Raw genomic sequence first — 17,173 nt, forward strand, 5'->3', positions numbered from 1 at the left:
CTCGTGATTTCCGCAGTGCCCGAGATCCTCAGCGACGAGGATGTACATGTGTGAGAAGACGAAGAGGAAAACCAGTTTTTGGCTGCAGGTGGTGCCCACGCCTCTCTTCCACCCCTGAACCACACGCTTGTCATGAGAGAGCTTTATTCCAGTTATTTCACAAGGCTTCCAGCTCTCTGGGTCACAGACCCTGGTCGCAGGTCAGAGGTAGAAGAGGCAGGTGTTAGGACGGCAACTGGGGTCAAAAACGGGAGAATAAAGATAGGTGCAGTGATTTGACGAAGGCGGAGTTTGCGGCTGCAAACGATTCTGAGAACGTGGATTAACGAGGCCGCTGTGACAAAGCCACAGGAAGAGGTTTTGTGACAGATCCACGGTAGCTCACCAAAAGGTGTCATTGTTATGGACGGCAAACCTGCTCCCCTATAGTGGCTGTGCTTCTTAGAATAAATGACAGAAAAGGAGTTTGCGGAGGTCAACAATTCAGATGACGCGTTGCCTTACGGGTACATTGGCGAAGCTTTTATTGATTTTGAGCATCCATTTCCATGTACTTACTACAGCCCTGTGTTGTGACACTGTGCGACTCATGGCTCGTGACAGCTACACATGCATCCCCTTTGGTTCTTCGAGCTTTTGCTGACCCCTCTGTGGTTTCTGCAGCAGAACGGCTAATGCGGGGTGGAGACCCCCGGGAAGCCTACAAACGCCCCACGACTGTAAAGGGTTCCACAGTGTTTTGCGGTGCTGCCCATGGCTGACTTCTTTCTCCTCTCTAGGCTTAGGATGGTTACAGGGCTGAGGAAGAGACAACACGATGCCTCAAACAGGTAAAAACAGAATCAGAAACCGAGACCCTCTTAAATCTCCAGATCTTCCCAACTCAAGTCTACATTGACGTCTTTCAATATTTTGATCCACATTAGTTGTTTTCCAAAGAAACGATGACTGATGGATGATTGATGCTTCTAACTGCTTCCAGTTGAAGGGCTTGCACTGAGAACAATCAGCCCAGGCTTCTTTCCAAAGGGACAAAGGTCATGATAACCAACCCCAAGAAGTCTTCCTTAAATCCCGAGAAGGCTGTGGGAAGCACGTGACGAGCCTTTAGTGTGGCTTAGTTGTAAATGCATCAAACTCGTGCTTACAGCGGAGTCGTACTTTACGGCGTGTGGGCACTTACTCAGCATTCGTCACTTTCGATTGGTCATTGCACAGCGTCCACGTTTGCTTGTATACACCTCTATCTATGGTCATCGGACAAAGGCTTAGAGGACTCAAAAAAAATTTCTTCCAATCGATAATGGAGGTTTTCCACTCATGGCATCGTGGCTTCTTGGGTTTATTACCAGTGAAACGTTTAATGCTGGTTTTGCTACAGCAATCTCTCTTTCGCGGGACCCTCTGGTAGCTTCCATTCTTGAAGGGGTACACTGTCAGGGGCTTTGGGGCTGTGTGCTTGCTGGAACGCGGTGGGGGGGGGCAGACTGGGGGACGGGGCTGAGAAGTTTAGGGTCTGGACACTAAGATGTTCAGATCTGCACTAGGATCTGCAGCAGGTAAGACGGACGTCCCGTAGTGAAGTTCCATTCCGCAGTGATAAGACTGACATCGACGTCACCGGCTGTTCTCGGCCCTTAACCTCGCCTTTCGGAGGGCTGTGGTCCAGGCGGATCTTAAAAGAATGATTTATCACTGCAAAACAAGCTGGATTTCAGGGCTCTGTCTTTGTTAAAAATAAGAATCCAGAAACTAGTTGTATCAACCAAGAAAATGAAAAGGCTCTATAGTTAGATGACCAGAAATGTTAAGTCCTTTACAAACAAAGCCAGAGCTGTCCACCAGCGGAGGGTATGATGTTCAGAAGCACTTCAAGTCGACCATGAGATCGTTCAGAAGGAGACGTATCCTAAGCAACAGATCTGTCACCTTTGGAGAGAGGGGAACGTTTCTGAACCCTGTTCTTGGGACAGTGCCAGTTTCAAGCATAAAGTTATGTTTAATATGCCAGAACATACATACGCGTATAAATGAATGTCATGCTTCAAACTAGTCACCTTTCCTTATTTTGTTTCACCTTTACTTATTCTGTTGACGGTCCACTTATTCTGTTTATAGAACCTATAAAACTATTTTTTTGGAGCTGAATTTTTGGGAACTGCCTTTTGTATCATGAGAAAACACAGGCCCAGTCACGGCATATATTTTGTTTTTTAAAACATCTTTTTGATGTGCCGCAAAATTCACATGACATATAAGTCACCCATTTCATGTGTAGTTTAACGAGGGCTGTGAAACCATCACGACCACCTAAGTTTATAACATTTTTGTCATCCCAAAAAGAAACTCCATACCCACTAGTGGTCACTCTCCTCATTCCCCCCACCCCTGCCCCCCAAACCATCCCACCCCTGGGCAGCCACCCATCTACTTCCCACCTCCATAGATTTGCCCGCTCTGGACATTTTCTATAAATGTGATCACATCATCCGTGACCTTTTGCGACTTGCTTCTTTCACTCCAGATAAGGCATTCAGAGATCTTTTACATTGTAGCATGTGTCAGTACTTCCTGCTTCATTGTAGCCAAATAATGTTCCACATTTGCCACATTTTATTTATTAATTCATTAGTGGATAGGGAGCTGGGCTGTTTCACTTCACGGTTGTTACGAATGATGTTGCTATGAATATGCAGCTCTTCATATTTTTAAATCCCAAATGGTACTTGACGATGTGATCACTCAAATGATTCACAGCACTGAGATCTGAATGATTCCGACCAGTTTTCAAAAACTGAATTGGCCTTTACAAGGAGGAAGGTCAGCAAGAGCCGTGGGCCTTATGCCATTTTTAAAAGCTTTAAAACATGTTCTGTCCCCACAACCATAAGAAATGCGATATAGCATTGGTCACCTTTCTGATGACAGTTTCCAGAGAAGAGTTCTGATGCCTCATTGCAGAGAAAGCCTTGAATGAAATGACCATACATGGCTGGAATCATTTTAGTATTTTCATTTTTAAAAATCAGTCACACTCTTTTAGCCACAATTCAAATAATAAACTTAAGAGCAAATAAAAAGGCTCTCCAACCACTGTTCACTCCCGCTGCCACAAAGACAGTCTCTTCTTTCCTTAATTTAGATCATAATGAACTACAGAATTTCTCTTTCAAGTTTTTGATCTATGTTACTGGTGATCTTAAATATTTTTATTTAAACATTCTGAGATAAACTTTTCTCAAAGGACATTTCTGGTTGGAATATTAGTTGTGGATCAAAAATATGCAAAGAAACACATGCATGCGCACACACGCACACACACTCTTAGAAGCTGCCAAAAATGTAAGATGCTTCTGGCCCTAAGAAATTTTAGTAATTTAAAAATCTAAGTGGCTCGGGGGTTGGGGGGGGGAAAAAATGGCAAACTATATAGCAACTTTATCCAGTGAACCTTGATTAGAGTGGCTCTAAAAGAGTTCTCATAGTGTTTTGTACTTTTTAGAAGAAGAGAAGGCTGAACACAGGAAGCAACTCCAAGGCCAGGGGCCAGTCTTGGCAGAGACTCATTTTCCTTCAAAAAAAAAAGACTAAAGAAGTCCAGCCTGTGGCCATGAGGAGACCTTGAGAGAGAAGGGGACAAACTTTGGTATTTCTAGTTCCTTAAGATTCCGAGAGATTAGAAAAATGAAGACAGGGGAGATGCCCCCTGACTTTGGCCAAAGAAATGGTACGCTCTGCAGTCCTCTACTGTTTCACACTCGGGGAAAGCAGTGTCTCCCCAGAGATCATGATGTCTTGGCAGCAAAGCTGGCCCTCATCGGCGACATTCGCTGACACGCTTTTGTGCTTTAAACTTGGTTTTCTGCTCCCAACTGCTGAGACCTCCAGCCCACTCTTGAATCCTAGCATACGTGCCCCGTAAAAATATAGCTCATTTCTCACACAACTTGACTTCCTTTCCCATGATGGGGATTAATCCCAAACTGGTATACTTCCCATTGGCGCATGGAAACAGAAAAATTCACGGTTCGATCCATGTCCCCACTGATACCATGACTATTTCAGAGTCGACGTCCGTGAGATGTTTGTCAACACACCCATTAACACAAAGAAAGATAATTTTTTTTCCTCTTTTTTGGAGAATTAAACTTTCAGGAAATAAAACAAAGTTAAGATTAAATTCTACTTACAGAGATGTGCAGGTCCTTTCACTGTAATTCTCACACTTCGACTTCCCAAAGGAACGGCAATTACGTTTTCTTCTCCTAGGAGTTAACACGAGATGAATGTAAAGCCTGCACACTGAAGCCCCATAAAATGAGAAGGTCAATCGGAACTGGGGGCATACAGCTCATAAAGCCTCACCTATTTACTATCTTGCCCTACACACACACACACACACACACACACACACACACACACACAAAGATAATTGCCCCATAAAGATCCTGGTGCCTGGTGCTCTTTCATATTCTGAAATTAATTTTCATGACCGCATAAGAATCCAAGTTCATATATAAAAATTCATCCTACGAGTCCCCTACTTGAACATTAAACTTGTTACTAAATGGCACCAATACTTTATCAGTGAAACAAATTACTTCGAGCAGACATTTTTCATTTGTTTACCTTCTAGAGAACAATTTTTTTTTATGGAAAAATTCTGGGATGAAATCGTTCTATCAAAGGATGTCACTATTTGTTGGCTGGTTTGTAAGTTTATTATTGAAATAAACTTATATAAATAAAATATATGTTTATTATTGAAAAGTTGAAAATACAAATAGGCAAAAAAAAATTGAGAATTATCAAGATGTCCCCTATTATGGAAGGGATTAAACAAATAGTGGCACATCCTACTGAAGAATACAGCAAAACCGATAGAGGTAATGTTGAGAAACTATCTGACGTGATGTGGAGAGACTGCCAACATATGTACTGATGAATTAGAAAAAAAAACAAGATGAAAAACAATTTATATGGACCATGATTTCCTGAATAGGACACCAAAAGCACAGATAATGAATGGAAAAAAATAAATTGGACTACATCAAAATCAAACTTTTGAGCATTAAAGGACATTACCGACAATGAAAAGGAAACCCATGCAATGAAAGAAAATATTTGTGAGTCGTGGATCAGATAAGAGGTTCATATCTACAATATACAGAAAATCCTTACACCTCAACACCACCACCAAAAACACCACCCAATTTAAAAATGGGCAAGAGGATTCAAATAGACATTCCTCCAGAGTAGATAGAGACATGGTCAATAAGCAAATAAAAACACCCTCGACATCACTCATTATTATGGAAATGCAAATCAAAACCACAGTGAGATCTAATTTCACATATATTAGGATGACCATCAACAACAACAACAACAAATAAAAACTCCCCCCCCCAAAAAAAAAACAAACAAACAAGTGTTGGCCAGAATATAAAGAAATCGGAACCTTTATGGACCACTGATAGGAATACGAAATGGTTCACCTGCTATGGAAAACGTTCCTCGAAATATTAACTATAACCACGATTCATCAATCCCATTTCTGGGGATACGCCCTAAAGACTTGAAAGCGGGACTCAAACTGATATATGCACACTCACGTTCACAGCGGCACTCTTCACAAGAGCCAAAGGCGGAAGCCACACAAGCGTCCATCACAGATGAGTGTATAAATCCCACGTGGTCAACATATTTGGTGGACTATTATTCAGCCTTAAAAAGGCAGGCAGTTCTAACACACGGTACATAACATGGGTGAACAGTGACACTGGACAGTCCTGCTAAGTGAAATAAGCCAGCCACCAAAGGACAAATGCCGTAGGAGTCCATGTCCAGGAGGCGCCTCGATCAGCCGAGTCCACACTAGGAGAAAGTAGAATGCTGGCCACCGGGTGCTGGGGAAGGCGGGGAGGGGAATGATTATGCAGAGGGCACAGAGTTTCGGTTCTGGAGAGAAAGGGTGGTGATGGCCACACAACAACGTGAATGTACGTAACGCCGCCAAACTGTACGCTTAAAAGTGGTTAAAACAGTGTTATGTTACATATATTTAACTACAATAAGAAGCTCAGCACATATACATAAGAATTATTGTGAAACTACACATAACTTAAAAAGCTTTCCTTAGCTGAAGATAACTTATTTGGGCAGGTCCACTAGGCTTATCTCTCTCTTACAAATTCTCTGTGAACTTGGGCTGTAGGGTCTTTGAGAAAGAAGCATTTGTCCTGTGTGTGTGTGTGTGTGTGTGTGTGTGTGTGTGTGTGTTCCAATCACCCATTGACAACTACACATGTGAGTGAAACCTGTCAGACTAGAACCTCCGGCATTTTATTTTAGCACAACAGCCCAAATGTGGGGGAACTTTTTTCCCCCCGAGGCAGAGGGTAATGAACTCGAGCGGCTGGCGACATCATGCCTGGGGAGAAATGCACACTGCAGGCAGCTGGGCGGGGCTCGGAATGGAGGCGGCCTACAAGAGGACCCGCTTCGGGGCTTAATGCTTAAAAGTGGTTAAAACGGTAAGTGTTATGTTATGTATATTTAACTACAATAAGAAGTTCAGTGCATATACATAAGAATTATTGTGAAACTACACATAATTTAGAAAGCTTTCCTTAGCTGAAGATAACTTATTTGGGCAGGTCCACTGCCCAATCCTTAGATTCTGTTCATTTCTGTCACTCTCCAGAAAGTTCTCCTGCCCCACCCCCTCACAGGAATCCTGACCCAGAAGTGCCATGCGAAAGCCGAGATGGGAGGCGGCCCATCCGCAGCCTCCCAGGAGGTCCTGGTGCGACGCATCTGTGACCACGTTTTGCGTGGCACCGATGACGGATCCAGGGACGTGGTAAGGGGAAACGCCAGGCCGTAGGGACTGGAAGGGAGGATGGTTCCATTGTCACAAGCCCGCTGGCGTTTCTTCACTGTTCTGCAGGAAATGGCACAGCTGTCGTTCGGACCGGAAAGGAAGTGAGAACCATGCTGAGCGAGAGGACTTTGAGCGGGGGACCGACGGCACCACATGTCTGTGGGTAAGGCTTCGGCGTGCTTTCTGAGGGAAGCAGTAAGAAGACTGCGAATGCGCTTTGCGCAGGCGGCTTTGGCTGAGCCGTAGGCAGAGGAGACTGTGGCGTGAGGAGTAAATGATGATAAAGTAGAAGCAGGAAGCACAAACAGTTTTCCAAAACCCTGGCAGTAAGGGTAAGCGACAGATCAGAGTGGCAACTGGGGACGTGGAAAGTTAAAGACATAGACATACAGGTGCACCAACATACACACGCATACGTGTTTGAAAAATTACACTCATTTTTAAGATGGGAGAAATTTGGTCATGCTTATGCCTGATTGGGGGGCAGGGAGAGACGGAAGCTGAGAAGGGGGAGATGATGAGAGGCGTGAGGTCTCTGAGAAAGCAGAGGGGGTGGGATCCAGAACCCAGATGAAGGGGTCAGTCAGCCTTAGAAGGAAGAAAGATGCTCATGCTCCCACCGGGGGACGCCAGGACTGGGCAGCAGCTGCTGCAGGGCGAGGCCTCTCCAGCGGTCATCTTCACTAAGACCTTTTTACTAGTATCTTTGCAATATTCCTTAGAGTCGAGCATAGACTCAGTTTTTAAAGGCCCATAAGTTCTTGAAAAGACAGTATATGCCCTCAGCATGCAACGCTCAGCACACAGCTGTTAATGGAGCATTGATTACATTGTGTAGATCCCAACATGTAATTTTTATGGACTTAAGTGTTTTAAAGTCTCAGAAGTTTCACTTCTTTCAATTTCTTCTTATATATCCGCAGAATTTTTTTCTTTATATGTTTTGATGTAATAGTATTTGGTCACAAAATTTCAAGACTTTTTTTTTTTTATCAGTGGATATAAAATATTCATCCTGGTACTGTTTTGCTTTAAATTTGGCTACTTCTGATATAAATATTGCTACCATGCTTTCCTTGTCGTACCTGTTAAAATGAGCCACTTTCAAATCCCACGTGGCCTCCCGCTAAATTCCCCCGCAGTCTGGAGCCAGACTGAGAGCCGAAGGCCAGGAAGGAGGGAGGAGCTGACTGCAATCACGGCAGGAGAGCGGGAGCGGGCTTCTTCTGTGCTTCAGGGAAGGCTATGGACAGACACGGAAAACCTCCCACCACAGATTCACGGGTGGCACTGCCAAGCAGGTTTGAGTCTGAAGCCGATTTAAAATACTATAGTTTCTAATGGTATAGAATCCAGCTGTTGAGAAGACACCAGATGGAGAAAAGGCTTCTTCTCCATTCCATCCTGGGATGTTGATGACAGCAGGTGCGCTTTTGGGAATGTCCAGATCTGCTGGGGGGTGAGGGAGGGGAGGGAAGAGGGTGGCGGTGGTGGTGGCGGTGGTGACGGTGGTGACGGTGGTGACGGTGGTGGTGGTGGTGGTGGTGATGGTAACTGCTGAACACTTTCATTATTTGGAACTATTCTAAAACTTTTCATTAAAATTTGGAGTAAGAGATCACTGATACTGCTAGCCACTATGTCATCTTCTGGGGTTCCCTCCTGTCACTCTTTGAAGTCATCTGCATTATTTCCAGTTGATAAACTGCTGTGAGAAGCAGTATGGAATAGTGGTTAAGCTCACAGACTGTGGAGCCAGAAAACCCGGATGGACAATCGGCTCTGTTGCATGTGACCCTGGGCACATTTCTTGCCCTCTCTGTCCCTCTGTTATGTCTGTAGGAATATTTGTTTCGAGAGGTTATTGAGGTAATATGTGACGAGGACTTAGAAGACGACTTAACTACCATGCCGAGCGCTTGCTCTGCCCCCAGACATGATGCTAAGCAACCTGAGATAAATTACCTCATTCGTTCTAATAAAAACCCATTTCTACAATTAAGAAAACGGAAGTTTTGCGAGTTTAAGTAACTTGCACAAGATCACATTTCCTAATCAGTAGAGCTGGGGTCAGAGCTAAGAGCAACACTCTTAAGCCTTCTACTGTGAGACCAAGTCCAAGTTATCATTGTGTTAACCGAAACTCGCCATCGCACATCCGTTCATTACTGACATTCGTTTTACGGGTATCGCTTTCTCGATTTCGCAATCGCTGGGTGGACATAAGGGCCCATTAAGTTTGTTCCGCTCACTCCCCTCCTACACATAAATGCTCAAGTCCAGCTGGTCTGTCATACTTTTTCTATGTCTCATTTCCTGCTGCAGATCACGGCTTTGCTAAGTAGCAAGATGTACAGGAAATACATTGTCTGCACAATATTAACTAATCAATAAATGTCAGTTTCAGCCCCAAAGAGCTATAATCTATATCAGCTCATTTATTTTTACTATAAAGTCCAACTGGAACTGACTACACCAACCTAAATAAATACACGCCCAGGAATACAAGGAAGGAGATTTTAGTTACTCACACGTTGACAACCTCATTCCCACTTTCACATGCCTGGACATCTATTATTGTTAAATCTGCAAAGGAATGGCCTCAGCCTTTAGTCCTGCCGTCTGTGCGGAGACATCTGCTCCCATCCTGGAGGTGCGTTAATGTACAGTCTTAAGATGCCTGCACCTCGAGAGAGCACGGTAACGGGCCGAGCGCCTATAGCGATGCACACTCCGAGCTCATCTCTAGGACCAGCTTGCGAGCAGCATGCAGCAGAGGGGACGATGCCACATGCAGCCTCTAACCACCGCTTCCCGTCCAGATGTTCCCCAGACTCTTCTTCTCTGCCCGTGACACTGCATCTAAGAATTCGAGAGCCTGGTGAAGGTTAAATGCTCATCTGCCTTCCGAGTCTAGAGTGGGACGGAGGGGTTCAGAACATGTCACCCCCAAATATGCCACTTTGGCGTATTGATTATTTTGAATGCGACGTGCTTCAGAAACAGCTGGGGCAAGAGGGACCCTCCGGCCCTCCTGTGTCCCTCCGAAGGCAGGAGATGCATGTCCCACGTGAAATGAAAGGGCCCTTCCTGTACCGGGGGGTAGGGGGGAGCAAGCGCATGGTCACTTAGAAACCATGAGGCTTTGACAAGGGACTCCATTTCATCGATTCTATTGCCACATTTGTCAAATGAGAGGCTGTGACGGCCCCTACTCTGAAGGATGATGGTGATGAATAAATCATCTCCTTCGTGAAAAGTATTCGGCACGGTGCCTGGCACAGCCCGGGGAGGCTGCGGTTCCTACCATCGCCCGCACAACGATCGTTATTAAATAATCCCAGAGCTCTCATCTGGGGTTTCATTAGTGGATGTCGGGTCTCCCAGGTGACTCCAGGTGCGGCAGAGCTTAGAGGCCAAAAGGCTGCCTCTGCCTTTACCTCATGGTGTCCCCAAAGACTGTCGCCATGAGCAGCTGATCCAAGCAGAGTCCCCCCGTTCAGCTCCACTCGAGTCGACCTGCCTTCACTGACAACATACGAGGCGCCAGGCATCGGACCAGCTGTGAGCGGCCCAGGATGAGGTCAGGGCACACACAAAATCCCTGCCACGCAGGTAGCGATAGTGGCACCTGAGAAGGTACTCCAGTGGTAGTGACTGAGAGATAAGATGGGACTTCACAGCAGCTCCCTCTGATTTTATATATATATATGTACATATATATATACATATATATATATAATATTTCCTGGGCCCTTTAAGAATAAAAACAAGCCATCTCTGCCAAACCTTTAGAAAATGTCATCTTGTAAGATCCTGGGTTTTACTTCTTTGCTCTCTATTAAAATCCCAAGATCTGTTTTTAAAAACAGAAGTGGGGTGGGGGGGAAGGGGACGAATTACAAATATACTCAACACACTCTCAGAGCCTAGAAAAGGTCTTAGAAATCGCGAGCACTAAGGCTCTCAGTGCGCTGATGAAAACACCGGGGTCCTGCTCAGTTAGTGCCTCGCCTGAGGTCACAGGTGCCAGACGGGACAGGCGGTTACCCCCGTCTCCGGCCTCCGGTTCAGCTCTGCCGCATGCAAGTCAGTCCCACTGACACCCTAACAGAACGTGGCATCGTCTCTAGCGAGGAGCCGGTGTTCACGCCTTTGAGCTGCCGTGACGTGCTCATTCCGAGCGAGCGCTGGGAATAAAACGATGTCGGTGTTAGACTTGGTCTCTCCTCTCATGACGTCTGACTAGCGGGGGAGACCAATTCGGCCAATAAACAAACGGAATAAGTACGTCTTGCAATAAAGGTTTAGCAGGGAAGATAAAGAGGGAAGGGCTGGCTTCAGGTAGATTGGTCGAAGAGAGCCTCACTGAGATGCCGACGCTCGAGGTCCAGGGTGAGCGAAGAGCAAGGAGAAGCGTGTTCCAAACCTGGGGACTGGTCAGCGCACAGGCCCACGGGAGGAAAGGGCATTTGGCATTCTAAAATCTTCCCCAAAGTGTGACTGAAGCCTGGTGAACAAGGGGCAGGATGGCAGCACATGACCTAAGACAGGAGCCAGAGGATGCGAGACTTTGACGGTCATGGAAGGGGTACGGAGTTCACCCGAAGTGTAAAGGCAGGTTTTAAGCCGGGAAGTTCCCGGTCGGTCTGGCTAGTCTGTGGAAAACAGAATCTCTGACATTCCTTCTCGATGGGGTCCACATGTCACTTCTCTCGTGTTTCTCTTCATGCAGAGGACACAGAGAAGACACACAAAAACATGAGGGGAAAAAAAAAAAAGGCAAGGCCAAGAATGAGAACCCAGGCCTCTTTCTTCCATGCCGTGATCCCTCTCGCTGCATCAAATCGAGGGCTGGGAGGGGTCCCGGTAACGTTAGCAGGGTCTTGGGTTTGAATATTCCTTCGCCACCCACTGTTCTTGGTGTAAGAGTATTCCCTCTCAGGATCTCGCCTTAGAAAAAATGAATGAGGAGGCAGCAAGAGATAACAGGAGAAGACAGGAGGGTGAACAAGCCCTTTACAGCCGATACGGCCCTCCTCGTCATGGAATAACTTAAATGACTAGATGATCTGGGGGAGTGACAGTCAAAGAGAAGCGAACAGTGTACGAAGAGAAAAACGTCGTAAAAATCATCCTGTGAAATGAAACAGCGCCACATCCACCTCACCCGAGATTCTTTTTTTTTTTTTTTTTTTGTCAGGAAGTACCAAGAGATGCTTTGTCAGAAAGTGTGATTGTCGTCATAACGTCGAATGCTGAGTGGAATGCTGTGTCCTGGGCCGGCCTTAGGCGTCTCTCTATCGACAAGCGCCACAGGTACTCAGGTGCTACCAGGTGAAAACGTGCCAGGGCCCCAGACCAGACAAGCTGAGCTGAGCTACTGATGCATCTCACGCGTGCGTGCCCTTAGGGTAGACAGGACCGAAACAGGGGACAAGACTGGAAAGACAATGGGGTTCCCACGTGCCACGCCAAGACTCTCCAAGCTGACATGTCTGCTTCTTTGCTGCTGTTTTCAGAGATTTCTCTCTTTAAAAACTGAGTGGCTTATACTGCCTTGTCACAACACCCACAGCTGTTGACGCCAGGGTGTATGTAATTCAGCCTCTCTCCTCCCTCCGGACAGGAAATGCATGTGTTGTATCTGGATGGGTTTCTGAGTTTTCTCACAGCGAAGGTTTTGGCTCCGGGCTCTTGCACCTTGAATCACAGCCTGTGAGCGTCTTCGTGCTCCCTGTCCAGAGCAGGGCCACGCCAAGAGCCTCCCACGGGCGTGTCTGCACTCCCGTGTGTGTGTGTGTGTGTGTGTGTGTGTGTGTGCGCGCGTCCCGGGGCGCTCAGAAGGGAGGGCTTGGCGAGGTGAGGGCGTGGGGGCCTCACGGAGTCCGCGGGCCCAGTGTGGGGCGCCCAGGGAGAGACGTGGCTTCGTTTCCACGCTTCCCTCCCTCGCTCAGAGCACCATTACAGGGAAGTGCTTCCATATGGCCCACCGGCGATCCAGCCAGCACCGGCTTCAGCCGGCCAGCTTGGCGCGGTGACAGACGGGAAGGGGCTGCGGTGGCCGGCAAGGACGAGACACGCCGCGCTGTCGCGGAGGCGGGCACCTCCGCCACCGGCAGCCTCAGCCCAGGCGCGTGCGCACGGAAGCCGGTGCCCGCCGCGGGCGCGGGCCTGTGCGATCCAGGGGCGCTTTGTCCGTAGAAATTGACCGAAAACATACGTTAATGTTTTCAGGGGCTCTTTCCTGGACTGTCCTGAACTGGCATCGGGCATCTGAGAACCCCTCAGAAAGTTGGAATGGCGGATTTGGGGCTCGTAGGTAGATACATGCGCATCTTCCGGGAGAGACAATGCATGACTTTCAATCCATTGTCAAGAGGATCTATAACCCAGAAATTGACAATCAGTGTGTGTGTGTGTGTGTGTGTCAGAGAGAGAGAGAGAGAGAACATGCACTACCTCGCCGGGCGTGAAGAGCCGCGGGGCGCAAACGGCTCGAGCCCCCCGCAGCCAGCGGTGCCTCCTGCCCCATCCGATCCCACGGCAGTGTCTCCTCTGCGCACTTCTCCAGAAAGCCGGGCTCCTCGACCCAGTTTCACTCGGCTGCTACCCTGGCTTGACGAGAACGGTCTCAATTTCTAAGCTCTTTTGGACCCCGACGGGACGACGTCTTTTTCCGGTGACATCGGTACACTTTCTCAGGCCAGCACAAACTCCCGGTGTTTCCCCAGCTTGGAGCTGGCCACCCCCTCCCCCTTCAGTGCTCACCCCAAGGCCGCCCTGAATCAGCTCCTCTTCTCTGCCTTGCCCTCCTTCGTCTTTCTCCCACTTTGCGCCCTCCTGAAAGTCACTCTTTTTTGATACTTTCGAGGAGGCCTCTCAGTGGCTCGCATACAAATAATACCCAAATCGGCCGATCCTTGATTTAGAAATCCGTTGACAAATAGCCACATTTACAATCAATGTCTATAAGAGACATGACACCCTTTGGGACCCAAATGAATAATATTTCTGACAAAAATACAACTAGCATCTCCTGATCACCCCTAGGGCCACACACCGACAGTGACACTCGGTCTGGCTGGTTTATTCAATCCTGACACCCTCCCCACAAAGGCGGGGCTATCACTCTTCCCAGTTTAAAATCAGAAAACCGAGACACACATAGTTAATGACATGCTGCACTGTCACAGCCGGTAAGGGACAGGCCCGGACTTTACACCCCGTCCGTCTGGCCCTGGACCCCAATCCTTAATCACACCCCTACGTCCTTGCTTCCCTCACCTGTGAAACGGGTCTGACACCAGGCCCACAGTCATGTAAGGAGGCCGTGGGATTCAGCGAACACCGGGCATTGATTGCAAAGCACCAGCATCTGCGGTAGGAGAATGGCTATAATGCTGCTCACCTGGTTCTCGGCCCCCTTAGGAGCCACATGCCACATGCCACAGTTTTGATCAGTGAGGTGAATTCCCCGGCAGGGACTGCCCTTCCTGGATGACAGGCAGAGTCTCAAAAGACTGCCTTTGTCGCTGCCTCCTCCCTCGCCCTTTGGGATTATGAACGTGATACCCGAAGGTTCGGCGGTGACTGTGCCGCCACGGAGATGAAAGCCACGCTCTGAAGATGAGGGAGGACAGCGAGACAAGCCCGGCTCCTTACAGACACCAGCAGCCGCCCAGCCGGACTTCCGTCCAAAGAGGTGCATAAACCCCGCGCCTGTGAGTCTCCTGTGATTGCATCCCCATCGATTCACAGCCAGGTCCATCACGGGGTCCATGGAGGGAACCTCCACAGACTCACGGCTTCCCATCTCACCTGGCCGCTTACGGCCACCCCTTCACTGCCTTCCATACGTTCCTTTCCACCTCTCCTCAGCGAGAACGCTTTCAAGTCTCTGAGCTTTCACTCTGAGCAGCTGACTCTACCTCTTACTGAACGGTCAAAAAAGCCAACAGGCTGGAATGCAAGTGGCTCCTCACCACGGGTCTCCAGCTGTGGGGTGTCCAGCTCTTGGCCCAGTGTGGGTGTGGACCCCTCCTCCCTCTGTTCACTCACCTTCTGCTCGTTTCTCCATTCATTGCGTCAGGCTTCCGTTTCCGCCTGAAATTCATGGCAACCACTCTTGCTAATCACACACAGCCTTGACCTTGTGGAAGAGAAACTGCTGGGCCCTTATTCCAGCTGACCTGGCAGCAGCACCTAACGTGGCTGACCACTGCCCTCCTTTCACTGCAAACCAAGGGTCAAACTCAGCCTGCAGCCCATTTTCATAAATCAAGCTTAATAGGAACACAGTTGTGCCTTTCTGTTTACAGGCTGTCTGTGGGAGCTTTTGCGATGTTCGTGTTGAGTGGTTGAGAGGAACTATGTGCCCCACAAAGCCCTAAAATATTTCCTCTCTGGTCCTTTACAAAAAAAATTAAAAGTTTACTGACCCAGTTCAAGGATTTTAAAAAGGCAGATCTTCCCGAAATGAAAAGGCGGACATTTCTGAACATACAAAACTTAGAAACTACTGACTCTAGAAACACAATATTGAAAGTCAAATGATAAATGGAAAACAATATTTGAAATAGGTATCACAGACGAAAGGTTAGAGTGATATATAAAAACTTACAACAGTGATGAAAAAAACCCAAACAAGGAAAAAGAGTAAATGACTTCAATAGCTGATCGAAAGATGAAAAAGTATAAATGGGCAACACACAACAACATTTTCTACCTTGTTAACAATCAAAGAGAGGCCAATAAAATAAATTATTACTTCGTGATTTAACCCCCAAAACCAGCAGTTATTTTAAAATGATCATTCCCTGTGTTGGCAAAAGTTTGAAGAAATAGGTATCCTTGGAAGAAGTAATGGGAACTAAAATTTGATATACAGTTTTTGGAAGAAATCTGACTTTCAGAAAACTGGTCGCAAGTTCTTTCCAACTAAGACGCTTAGCAATCGGGGGCAGGGAGAGGGGGTAGGGAAGCACATTTCGTTTTCCGGTAACAATGCATGGGGGTCGAAAACCTACTTTTTTCGGGAGACACGTGTGACTTGGACTGTCCCCGCACGAGCCTGCAGGTGGAGCCGTTGCCAGCACACACGCCACAGCTGTCCTCCTTGGCGTGACTCCCCAGGTGCCGATCGCAGCCCACCGCCTGCAGGCAGAAGCTGGGCGTCAGGACTGGCCGCGAAAATGGGAGGCAGGACCCCATTTCCTCCAGGAACCTTACGTACGGGGCGAGCCTTCTTAAGTTTATGCGTTGGCTCTCTCTGATGAGAACACGGTTTCAAAAATACGAATTACTCTAAAGCTCTGCAGTACAACAGCATTTGTAGGATTCTATGCGAGGCCCAAATGATTGTGCAGGCTCTGCCCTCATACCCCCCACTCTTAGTCTCTTATGTATATTTTTGTTGATACTTTCAAGCGTCTAAAATGAATGAAACATTACAGAGGATGTTTCTTCTTTCCCCTACCTCTACTCTAGCCCTCTTCTCTCATTTCCTCCCCAAACGACCACCACCCTCTCTGGTCGATGTCTAACCTTTGGTCCGTAATTTTACTTCAAATACTTTTTCTCTGGTTTTGTCTCAATCTCCACCTACCTATATCATCTCCACATCTGTATTTCCATCTCTATATTCTATATACCTATAACTTAATATCGCTTCATCATTATTGATATCCATACTATATATATCTATATCTCCACCTCTGTTATGACATCTCTATATTTGTCTTCATAAACTGTTTTTAAAATGTAAGAAGGGAACGAACGAGACGCGTCGTATAGAATATGCTTATAGTGCTCTTTCAGACTCCCGTGAATTGTTATTTTTATGTCATTTGCGTGAACGTATAAATTTGCGAGATTGTGAGTTCCCTTATGCGAGGGCTATGTCCCATGTTTCCTTTTATTTGACAAATACGTCTTTTACATAACGTGCCCAATAATATTAACTGGGGTGATAGTTTATCTCTACCTCCCCATACCCATTCACCTTTATTTGTGTTTCTATACCTGATGTCTAAGGAAAGGGATTTTGGAGGCAGACAACCCACTGACAAAACCTGACCCGCTGACCACTTCTTTCCAGCTGTGGGATATGCTGAACAATTCAAATTTCTAGACACATTGTCCTCCAGAGAAAAGTAGAATAACCATACATACTTCTCATGGGGTCTAGTAAGAATTCAGTGAGAAAATATATGTAAAACTCCTAGCATAGCAATTAGAACATCATAAGGGGCTCAAAAAAAAAAAAAGAGGGCCAGTTTGATCATCTCT

General features: G+C 47.0%; 1 protein-coding gene across 8 annotated transcripts in view; it reads right to left on the reverse strand.

Annotated features, from left to right (window-relative positions):
• Positions 1 to 17,173, reverse strand: part of ADAMTSL3 (ADAMTS like 3) — a 174,298-nt gene that overhangs the window by 80,962 nt on the left and 76,163 nt on the right. For all 8 annotated transcript variants that reach the window (XM_016135354.2, XM_016135356.2, XM_016135358.2 and 5 more), the window contains 2 exons: positions 15,913 to 16,039; positions 4,191 to 4,265 (listed from right to left, as the gene is read on the reverse strand). In XM_016135354.2, the coding sequence (XP_015990840.2) occupies positions 4,191 to 4,265; positions 15,913 to 16,039 (202 nt within the window). The remainder of the gene's footprint in view (positions 1 to 4,190; positions 4,266 to 15,912; positions 16,040 to 17,173) is intronic.

Source organism: Rousettus aegyptiacus, unplaced genomic scaffold (assembly GCF_014176215.1).
Source record: "Rousettus aegyptiacus isolate mRouAeg1 unplaced genomic scaffold, mRouAeg1.p scaffold_m13_p_14, whole genome shotgun sequence".
Lineage (NCBI taxonomy): Eukaryota > Metazoa > Chordata > Mammalia > Chiroptera > Pteropodidae > Rousettus > Rousettus aegyptiacus.